We start from the raw sequence: 10,773 nt of genomic DNA, 5'->3' as shown, positions 1-10,773 counted from the left end.
TCGCTGGGCTGGCAGGGGGAGAGGAATTTCCTGGCAGGTGAGAAGAGCCAAGCGTGCGGAACGTGGGGGGCACAAGGGGAGGTGACTTCTTTGCTTTGCCGACCATAGGGGATGAGCAGCTTAGGGTGAAGAGCAAAGTGAGAAAAAAGGGGGCCCCAGGGTCTCCCCAGTACCTTACAAAGGAGCCCCCATCTCAGGCAGTGGACAATTGCCCAACCCAGGATTCGAGAGAAGTGCCTGAACCTCAAAGACGCTGAATGTTCAACCAAGGCACGTCTGTCCCGCCAGCATCGGAAGCCCACTTGGGAAAACCTGCATCCTTGACACGAGGAACAGGGAGACTGGGAGGAAGCCCCAGAAGAGCAGGAATCCCCAGATGTCTCTGAACTTCTGAGCCTGCGGCAGCGGCCCACCCCTCCCCCAAAGAGCGGGCATCCCCACCTCACCCCCGAGGGAGCAAACATGACCCGAGTCCTTCCCCACAGGTGCCCTCTGTCCCAGGAGACAGGGTAGCCAGCCACCCCGATTTGCTGTGGGACCTGAAGCGCTACAAGCAGGAAAGTGCAGGAAAAATGGGGAGATGTGGGCAGCCCACTGCCAGGCCCCCAAGCAGAGCGAAGCCACCGCACAACACAGGCCAGGCACGCCAGGCCTGGTGAGGGAGGAAACGGACGAGCCCCTGCCCTCCCCCGCCACCCAGGGACTGCAGCAGAGGTCGTGGGGCGCCACTGAGCAGCCAGAAACCAGGGGCTATGACGATGACCGCCACTGACCAGGAGGCCTGACCCACCGAGGGGGGCAGGTGATCAGTACAACACGGCTTCCCGGGGGCTCGATGGATGGGCAACCAACCAAGATACAGTCTAAAACGGACACTCAAAAGAGCGAGGACAGACGGCAGGAGGCCGAGGGCAGCCGCCCCAGTGAACAGGTCATGATCCCTCGCCCAGGTTCTGCCCCTGAGCCAGTTCTCAGACGTGGAACCGCAGACCAGGGACTTGGCGGGTCCCCAGGGGGAAGGACGCTGCAGCACCAAGGCAAGCAGGCACTGGAATGACCCCCAAGCCCCTCCCAAAGGGACCTCGGGCTCCGTGCTGGGTGACCCAACACCGGGAAGCGGGACAACCAGACAGTTGGAGGCTGTTGGACACTGGGCCCAGCTTGACCCTGATGTGGGAGACGCAATAAACTCTGTCTCTGCAGCCGCTTCAGGAGGACCCCTGGGCTGGGGTTTCTGAGCAGAGGCTGTCACTGGGCCGTTCCCGAGGATTTGTCAGTTGGTCTTGAGCAGGGAGAGGCTGCAATCCAATATCCTCCAGAACCAGGTGCAGGGCTTAGTGAGCTGTCTGCCGAGGAATCCTTCAGAACCCGGGTAACACTTAACGGGAGTGAGAAGATGTTAAGGCCCCATGGTAACCCTGCACGCACTGCAGTGAGTGAAGGAGAAACGTGTAGAAAAGGAGCAGGGGAAACACGCCCCAGGCGTGAACCCGCAAACCGTCTTGCCTCCAGGTGACGCCTCATGGGCGTCCCTCGCTCCTGCCTCTTCACATCCTCTCCGTACTTTGTAAAGTCGCCACCGAGAGCACATAGATACTCAAGAGGCGGCTGAATGGGCCCCACATGCAGAGCACATCAGTCCTGTCATCCAAGCGCTGTAACCACGGTTACGGGATGGCAACACTCGCTCCAGACCCCCACCCCTGCACCCCGGCCCCACTCCTGAATCTCTCAAACAAGTAAGCTGGACCCATTCACTGGGCCACGGCCTGATGTCGGGAAGGCCCCCTCCAGCTGGAGAGGGCCAGGGGCTCGGGTCGTTGCTGATCGGCCCAGAGACTGAGGACGCTCAAGAGCACGTAGCCCCAAGAGCTCAGGAGCCGCAGATGTGGAGACGAGCGTCTCCCGCCCCCAGCCAAAGGTGATGTAATGGTCTGTAACGTGAATGCACGTGGGGGCATCGCCAGAAGTGCACAGGAGTCCCCCTGTGCTGTGCCACGTTCCCTACGCAGGCACCACCCCGAGCAGTGGTGGCAAAGTGGCTCCTCACGTCTGCGGGGCCCCTGTGTGCAACTTCTTCCCGAGGTCCTGCAGCGCCAGTCACTAAGACAGAATCAGAAACACCTGCGGTTCTCAGGCTGGACCCCTCGATCTGGGCCGTGTGGAGAGGGACACGGCCAACAGGAGCTGCCCAGGGGACAGAGGGGAAGGCGGGGGCAGGGGAGCACGTCTTAGAAACAGGCCAGATGTGGGGCGGCAGGAGGTAAACCGGGAGCTGGGGCAGAGAAAACAAGGCCGGCCGCCTTCCTGCAGCCGCACGGCTGCCTGCATGAGTCCAGGGCACGGAACTAAAGCCAGGCGGTGACCGAGTGACTTACCCTGTCAAGAAGGAGCCCCTTCTCACGGGCAGAGCGCTGGACGCCAGGGCACCGCCTCCGCGGGGACCACTAGCCCCAGGGGGCGGGCCTGGGAGTGGACGGCAGCCTCCAGCTGGAGGGCCGGCGGGACACGCTCTGACGTGTGGGGCACTTACAAGTCGGAGAAGGTGTAGGTGCATGCGGAGTCCAAAGCTGGCCTTCAAAGAGAGGAGGAAACCAGCCCCCACGGGGCAAGAGGAGGCATCTGCAACACCAACAACCAGGGCGGGATTAGTACCCGGACCCCGAAAGGAGCTCCCACGACTCGGCACAAAAAGGACAGACACGCAGCTCGGTGGAAAGATGGGCCAAAGGCGTTTCAGAGAGGAAACCAGCCCTACCAAGGAGGACACTAGTGAAACCGAGACTCTGGGTCGAGCCCGTCCCACACTGGTGGTGCCCCCCAAACGAGCAGCAGGAGCAAACTGGAACCCTCTCCGGGCCTCAAAGACACAGTTGGGGTGCGGGGCTGGAGGGACCCAGGCCACCGGGGACCAGAAGGGGATGCAGCCGCAAAGGCAAGTGCCCAGATGGGTCGCAGGGACAGTGAGGTCTGCTGGTGCCACGGGCGGGGGGTCAGAAAGGGAAGTGGACTCGGAGCAGGTGCCCTGGGCTCTGAGAGGAGGCGATGTCCTCGGGGCACCGTCCCCCAAAGAGCAGTGGCGCAAACGACGAGGACTTCCTAGAAGGAAGACGGGGTGCCTCACGGGGACAGAAGTGTGTCTGGGGAAGAAGCGGAGCTTGAAGAGGAGACTCCCTTCTGGGATGTGGGCTGCGGCCCAGTCACAGGGGCTGGGAGGAAGCAGGAGCCCGAGCAGCGGAAGGCAGGAGCAGCCAGGCTGGAGGCCACGGCTGACACCCTGATGAGCAGACAGAAGGGAGAGAAGGCCTGTTCCTGCCGGGACCTTGCTCCTGGAGGGTGTGGGAAGCAGCAGGTGGAGAAACCGTCACCGGGAAGTCAGAAATCAGATGGTTTTAAGGCTCGGCGCTGACTTACCTGTACTGAAGATCAAGGCTGAGTTGCAAAGGGGTCCGTCTCACAGGGGCAGCCAAACACCGTCCCACGCCCACCTGCAACACGGCCAGGCCATTCCTCCTGGGCCCGCCCATCCGGCAGCAAACTGGCCTGGCAGCCACTACCCCAGACCTCCCCCGCCCCGGGGGCCCTGGGGCTCCCCGCCTCTCAGCACTCAGGGGAGGGTCAGAGAAGGGAGTCCTTAGGGAGGGCCATCACAGCTGTCCCCCAACCAGCAGCCACCTATCACGTGCCTCTAGCTCACCGGGCAAGTTCTAGTTCTTCTAGTTCTGGAACACCAGCAGCCCACCCACCATTCACGGGACCCTCCCTCATGATTTGAAACCACTCCGACGAGGTTCTGGGGTGTCTGGACGCAGCTGGTAACCACTCTTAGGGCGAGGAGCCGAGGAGGGGAGGAGGGGCATGGAGGGAGCTAGATCTGCTGATCGCTCAGGTCCCCCGCAGGCCCGAGGCCTCAAATCCACGAAGGCACCCTCCGCTCCTCACCTCGGGGCCGGCATTCCTGTTTCCTTGGGCTTCTGCAAGGAGACAGGAGGCCAGCTCGCTGCAAGAGAAAGCAGTGCGCTGTCGAGCCAACGTCCCCTCAGCAGCAGCTGTGTCAGGCGCCCGGCTTCCAGGAACGAGTAAGAGCCTGTCCTTGTCTTCCCGGGACTCCTGGAGAGCAGCTCCAGCGCAGGAAGAAGAGCCCAGCGAAGGAAGGCAGCAGGAAGGCACAGGGCGCTGCCAGAACCCCGGACGGGAGCTCCTGACGCTCGCGGCAGGTGGAGAAGGGGACGTTACACTTGTGCCTGGGAGGAGGACAGGAGCTTGCCAGGACAAGAGGAACCAGGGGTCCAGGAGCGGGAACCGCGCGTGCCGAAGGGTAGAGACCCGCAGAGCGCGTGCGCGCAGCGTGCAGGGACAGCACAGGCACCCAGGGTGTTGGGCGACAAGGACGGAGAGCTGGGGCCACTCGAAGGCCCTCCCAGGGCACCAAGGAGGTGTTGGAGCTTAACCAGGAGAGTGCTTGGCAGGGTTTTCAGTCCGGGGTTGATGAGGACAGATGTGCGGTGTGACACGGAACCGATGGCCTGTGGGGCACCCACTGGGGGAGGAGAGACAGGAGGCGTCCCGGCCGGTGGGGAGACTCAGGTGACAGCGCCGGGCCTAGGTCATGAGGCCTGAAGTCAGCCAGTAGCAGTGGGGACAGAAAGAGGAGCATTTATTCTCATCAGGCACTTGGGAGGCAGGGACACAGGACTGGGTCACCAAGGAAATGGGAGGGAGGGCGGGCTTCGGGTAAGCAAAGCCAGGAGGAGCAGAGCCAGGTGGGCGGCACTGAGTGGGCTGAGGCCCCGCCCCCCGCCCCCCCACTGGGAGGAAGAGGACAGGAAACTGCTCTGAAGGGGAAGTTGGCTTTGTTTGGGACATGCCAGGTCCCAGGGGCAACAGAAAGCCGAGTGAGAAATTTTCTTCTCACCTCAGAAAAGGCCAGATAAAGACTGTCCCTCAGGACACGGCCAGCAGTCCCAGGGTGGCTTGGACAGGAGGTGGCCTGGGCATTCAGCCCAGAGGCCCCGCCCTGTCCCCCTCCCGCTCCCCTCCCCGCCCTCCCCCTGGCCCTCCCCATCCTCCGTCTTCCCCCCCACCCCGCCTCCCTGTCCCCTGGGGTCCATTCTGAGGCTCGGATTCGGTCGCTAAGGACCCTGGGTCGCTGCCACTTTGACCCTTGCCGACTGTTGCGGCGCGGACTGGACGCCTAAGGCAAGGGACTCAAAAGGGCACCGCCTGGCCTCCGCAGCTGAGCTGGCCTCGCCCACCCTCCATGGGTTCCCAGGGGTCCAAGCTCCATCCCTGTCAGCTCCGCCCCCGCCCCGCACGTGCCCGGCTTTTCCCCAGCTCCGCCCCACTCCTCCTCAGCTCTGCCTCCTCCTCCAGAAGCTCCTCCTCACCCAGCTCTTTCCCACACCTCAGCCCCAAATACTCCTCCCCCTGTTCCTCCCACCCCCGCCCTGCCCCTCCCCCAGCTCCTCCCCAGCTATTCGCCACAGCCCCGCCCCTTCCCTTCCGACCCGCGCCCCCGCCCACTTCCTGGTCCTCCTCCGGGTGCCGCTCCCCGCCGCCGGTCTCGAGCCTCTGAGCGGCCTGGCCTTCTGTGCGCCGCACGGCCTGGCGGCTCCTACTCTGTCTCCTAGCGGCCGGAGCCTGCGGCGAATGCGCGATTGTTCGTAAGGGCGTGTCTACGTACCTGCGTGCCTGCGTACGTGCGTGCGTACGTGTGTACGTGCATGCGTTCACCCCGGAAATAAGGGGCGTCAGCGCTTGCGGGCGCGAGCACCTGTCACCGGTCCCGGTTCCCCGAGGCGGACGACCGTCCTGCCGGGTGGCCGCAGCCGGGCTGTCCCAGTGTGCCCGCGACTCGCCCCGCCTGCAAGGAGCCGGGACCCGCCGCGCCCGCGGACGGTACCTCCGGGCGGGAGCTTCCCGGGCTCTGTGTTGGGGAGCGTGCGCGGGGCGGCCGAGGCCGCACCTTCCTGTCCCCTCCAACGCCACCGTCCCCGCCCGCCATCCTTCCACGTGTGTGTCCCGCGATGCGCTGGTCCACACGCACCTGCCACCCGCAGTGCTGCCCCACCCCCACCCCGCCCAGCCCACCTCCCTGCCCTGCGGGGCTCAGCTGCTTGTCCGTGGCTCCCCTCCCGGTGGGGCCCACCCAGGAGTCCATTGAGGGTCACGGACTGTGGGGCTCTCCAGATCCTTCCCGCGTGGCACTGTGAGGAGAAGTGTCGTTTTCTCCTGTTGGATGCGGGAGCTGCTGGGCTGTAAGATCACCATCAGTCCTGTGGGATGGGCTTCTGTGCTGCGGGCTGAGGCATCGTGGGGTTCCCGACCCAGCCGGGCGGACACGGGGCCGTTGCCTTGATGAGCAGAACCGACCGACCCTGAGGGAGCCGGCACGTGTGTTTCTCATCGGTTGGGCACTCCTGGGTCCTGGTGGTCTCCGGTCCCTGCCGAGGAGAAGACCGTTGTGGTTCCTTGGCCAGCATTGCTGTCTTGTGGCTGATGACTTTTCTCCTTGTCCCTCTGGTCCTCGTGCAGGTGAATACACCCAGACAAGTGGAAGAGTGTTTTCTCCTCTGGCCGCCAAGCAGGCACCCTCTGCGTCGAGAGGTAGGAGGGCACTCAGCCCCCTTCTTCCCGAGGGATTCTCCCCAGGGATTCCACCCACACGGTTCGGGTCCCATGGTTGTGATCTGGTGGCGCCCGTGAGGAAGGGGCTGGCTGAGAAGCTGAGTGGCGGAAACCGCGGGCAAGCCTGGGATCCAGTCACACACCCCAGTAGGAGCCAGAGAAACGGCCAGGCCCCAGGGACTGGCCAGCCTCCCTCGTAACTAACCCAAACGCAGTGAGGAGGGCGACCCTTTGTCACCCATCAGGTTGGCAGAGGTTAAGCGGGATGATGATGCTCGGGGGCCCGCCAGTGCGTGAGGGCACGGCAGCCTCGCCCGTGGCTGGCAGAGTGTACATGGGGGAGCCTTTGCAGAAGGCCGTTTGCTGGCGTGTGTCAGCATCTCGGGATGTGTGCCATGTGACGTGGGCCTCCTCCGACCCGGGGCTTCAGTTAGTGAGTGCGTGGTCATGTTGAGTGTCTAGAGGGGCAGAATGTGCCAAGCAGTCTGTGAGTCCCCATCGGCAGGGGGAAGAGTCAGCAACCTGTGGGACAGCCGACGACGCAGTACAGTGTGGGCGGTGAAAATAGGACAGATGGAGACGTACAGACGTGAAGCAGTGTTCCCGAGGTGCTGTGAGCGGAGAAGTCATCCCCCACCCCCGCGTGGAGAGGCATCCAGGACAGGGCTGACCCTCTGTGATCGCTTGCCCGGGCAGTCGTGTCAGAGTCCCACAGTCTGGGTGGCTTGAACTACAGAATGTATTGCCTTGCGGTTCTGGAGGCCAGAAGCCCGAGATCTAGGTGCCGCTGATGGTGGCTCTTGTGAGGGCTGCAGAGGGAATCTGTCCCGTCCCACCCCCCTCACTCCCGGGGCTTTGCTGGCTGTCCTGTGTGCCGGTCTGTCTCTAACTGGCCCCGTTTTATGGGGACATCAGTCCTGTTAGAGGAGGGTCGACCCTAATGAGCTCATCTGACCTTGATCACCCCTGTGAAGACCTTTGCTTTGTAGGTAGGGTCACGCCCTGAGGGACTTGGGGTTGAGATTCCAGCACGTGAATTTCAGGGGCACGGTGTGACCCCTAACACCCTCCAAAGGCTCTGAGGTAGGAGCACACGTGGAACGTTCCAGGGATGGAAGGAAGGCCTTCATGGCTGCAGGGGATGAATCCAGGGGCGAGGAGAGCAGGCAGCCAGGGGGAGGAGCCAGATCATGTGGGGCCTCATGGGCCCTGGAGAGAAATGTGGCTCCGCCCTGCTCGGGGCAGGAAAGCCCTGGAAGGTCCTGAGCTGGCTGCCTTTGCGGCCCTGTCCCCCGTCCTCACAGCCACGTGGAAGTGGAGGCTCCGTGCGGTGCCGGACCCGGCTGACATTCAGGCCCGCGGCTCCCCTGCTCCTCTGTCCTCAGCGAGCGGGGACCCTTCCCCCCAACCCCAGGTACAAGGAAAGCAGGCGAGGACGGGGGTGCGTGGAGTCAGGTCCCCTGGAACCATGCGCTGTCTCTCTATCCTTCGGCGCCTCCTCAGCTGCAGAGCGGGGTGACAGTAACCTCCCGGGTTATTTGAGGATTGAAATCTATGATCCCTGGATGGTGCCCGTCCCAGGTCCTGGCGTGGAGACGGAGCGCGCACCAGTGCCAATAGTTCCTGCCGTCACGTATCCTTTCTTGGGCTCCGGGCCGGGGTGGAAGCGGTGGTGCAGGAAGGGGTGGGAGGAGGGTGGCTCCCAAGGCACGGGGAAGAGACACCTGGCAGGGCCATGTGAGAGCCAGGGCGTCCCCAGGGCCGAGCCAAGGTTGGTTGCCAAGGATTTGCACTCAGCAGCCCTGGGGTAAGGTGGGGGATCCGCAGAGCATGGGCAGCGGCAGGGCCAGGGAGCTGCGGGGCCGGGGACAGGGGAGAAGCCAGGCCCAGGACTGTCCCTGTCTGTGCCAGGAGAGGGCCAGAGCCCGGCCACTGGGCTGTGAAGCCAAGGGGCCCTCCCTCCGTCCTCTCTGCTGCCCGGGGCCCAGTGCCCTCTGTCGTGGAATTGCCCACACGCCTGTCTCTCGCTGTCCCGGCCTCCCTTGTGAGCTCCCCGCGGACTCCATCTGATGGACGGATCCCCCCGGTCGGCACCCCGTGTCGGCTGATGGCGCGGAGACGGATATGGAAGGGGCTGGCGCCCGGGGGGCCCACGGGGCTGAGGTCAGGCCCACGGGTCACGAGCTCGGAGGCCGGCACGTCAGGCTCCTTGACCATTACGGTTCTGTGTTTCCGCAGCTGCGTGAGGCCCTGGGAGCTCTGGGAGATGAAGTTCGGCTGCCTGTCCTTCCGGCAGCCTTATGCGGGTTTCATCTTAAATGGGGTGAAGACCCTGGAGACGCGGTGGCGGCCCGTGCTGAGCGGCCAGCGGCACCGCACCCTGGCCGTCCACATCGCGCACAGGGACTGGGAGGACGCGGCCTGGAGGGAGCTGCTGGCCGAGAGGCTGGGGATGAGCCCCACGCAGATCCAGGCCTTGCTGCGGGACGGGGAGAAGTTCGGCCGTGGAGTGATAGCCGGCAAGTGGCGACCGCGCCCCGGGGCTGCCCCCCAGGGTCTCACCCGGGGCTTCGGCGCCTCGTTCTCTTTTGAACCGGTCGGTGTGGGGTTAGGGTTAGTTTTCCTGAGGCACCTCACCTTCGGAGGGGCCGGGAAGATCCCTGGGCTGGGGGTCGGCGGGCCCAGGTCCCCTCCCGCCCCTCTGGGCCTCAGTCCCCCTTTGTGCTCTGAGAAGCAGAGGTGGCTCCGGCTCTGCCCGTGGCGCTCGTCTCCGTGTGTGTACGTGTGCACGCGCACGTGTACACGCGTGTGTCTGTGTGCCCTGGCAGAGCCCGCGGGAGGCAGCATGGCAGCCAGAGCTGCGTGTGAGGGGACCTGGGAACTCAGGCTGCCCGCCCGGCTTCACGTGCCTGCCTCACCCCCGCTGCCCGCGGCGTCCTGAGGAAGTCCCCTAAGCCCCCCGGCGGGGGCGAGGTCCCGCATCAACCGCTGGCCCCCAGTGAATCGCTCAGGGACCTGATTGCCCGTAGGCTCCCTGCAGCGGCGGCCGGGGGCCCTCCTGAACTGTACCTGCTGCCTGCAGCGGTCGGGCTGGGGGCTTCCCGGGCCTTGGTGGGGTCATGGAGGACCAGACCTCTCCTTTTCATTGCTCTCCCTCCCTCCCTCGGCCTCGCCCTGAATTCCCTGAACCGAGGTTGGCAGGTGGGAAATGCTCAGCCAGAGGGACCCAGTTCTCGCCGGGTCCCCTCGACGACGTGGTCTTAGTCTCTAGCGGTCGTGACTTTGAATCACCTTGTTCTCCATCTGTGTGTTTCTGTCTTTGTGCACAGGGCTGGTTGACATTGGGGACACTTTGCTGTGCCCAGAAAACTTAGGTCCCAACGAGGTTGCGGAGCTGGAGAATCAAGCCCTGCTGCCCAACCTGCGGCAGAAGTACCTGACTGCGCTTGCCAACCCCCGCTGGCTGCTGCAGCCTGTCCCCGGGAGAGGCGGGAAGGACGTCTTCCAGGTGGACATCCCCGAGCACCTGATCCCCTTTGGGCAGGAGGCCTGACCAGACTGGGCTCTCGAGAGGAAGGTGATGGAGAGACCAGCTCATCGTGCCACCGTCCGCTCACCTTCACGCCCTGGACGTGCACGTCTGGTTCGGTCTGAATAGGCCCTCCCCTGGGGAGCGCTGCCCGCTCCGTGCTGTTCACGGAAGCAGACGTGCCCACCTGGTGCGGGGACGGGTTGGGACTCTCCTCGTGCGATGCCGCTCTGGGCTCAGCGATAGAGTCTCGAGGACTTTGACCTTTAGGAAAAGATGGCAGTGCCACTCGTTTTGGCCCTACTGATTCTGGGTGGTTGAGAGAAATGTGTTTTGAGGGTACCAGTTAGCGTTTTCCCCTCTTTGTCCTGGTCAGAACTCCCAGATGTTTGGAGTGCGTCTGGGGAACGAACGATGGGGGAAGGCTGGTGGCGGGCCTCGTGCACGCGGGAGAGGACCGCGGGCCCAGAAACAGGGCGCGGTCTGTCCTTGCAGGTGACCCTGGCCCTGTTGTAAAGTGTCCCTTGGCTCACGAAGCGTGTGTGTTAGACGTGCTGCCCGGCCACTTCACGTCCGAAGACAGGCTCCTAAATACAGCTCTGACGGCAAAGTGAGAA

The 10,773-nt window shown here is 64.1% G+C and overlaps 1 protein-coding gene and 1 long non-coding RNA gene across 12 annotated transcripts; one reads left to right on the top strand and one right to left on the bottom strand.

Moving 5' to 3' along the window:
• Window positions 1-472: 472 nt before the first annotated feature.
• On the bottom strand, window positions 473-5,001 carry LOC308608748. Its single transcript, XR_014014227.1, has 3 exons — window positions 3,943-5,001; window positions 3,415-3,488; window positions 473-2,622 (listed from the first exon to the last, which is right to left on the bottom strand). It is a non-coding gene; the product is annotated as an uncharacterized lncRNA (long non-coding RNA).
• A 522-nt stretch (window positions 5,002-5,523) lies between these two features.
• On the top strand, window positions 5,524-10,773 carry EOLA1 (endothelium and lymphocyte associated ASCH domain 1). 11 transcript variants are annotated; one of them, XM_081222038.1, is made up of 7 exons: window positions 5,524-5,663; window positions 6,535-6,606; window positions 7,617-7,710; window positions 7,932-8,041; window positions 8,131-8,260; window positions 8,866-9,146; window positions 9,957-10,773. In XM_081222038.1, the coding sequence occupies exons 5-7, from the start codon at window positions 8,193-8,195 to the stop codon at window positions 10,178-10,180; spliced, it is 573 nt and encodes a 190-aa protein (XP_081078164.1). In that variant the 5' UTR covers window positions 5,524-5,663; window positions 6,535-6,606; window positions 7,617-7,710; window positions 7,932-8,041; window positions 8,131-8,192; the 3' UTR covers window positions 10,181-10,773. The 11 variants fall into 11 exon arrangements, with proteins under 11 accessions (XP_081078164.1, XP_081078161.1, XP_081078165.1 ...); XM_081222041.1 differs by lacking the exon at window positions 5,524-5,663 and adding an exon at window positions 5,731-5,898; XM_081222035.1 differs by lacking the exon at window positions 7,617-7,710.

This window comes from Mesoplodon bidens (assembly GCF_964165515.1).
Source record: "Mesoplodon bidens genome assembly, chromosome: X".
NCBI classification, from domain to species: Eukaryota; Metazoa; Chordata; class Mammalia; order Artiodactyla; family Ziphiidae; genus Mesoplodon; species Mesoplodon bidens.
The sequence above is the reverse complement of the archived record's forward strand: the minus strand, read 5'-3'. Positions and strand labels throughout refer to the sequence as shown.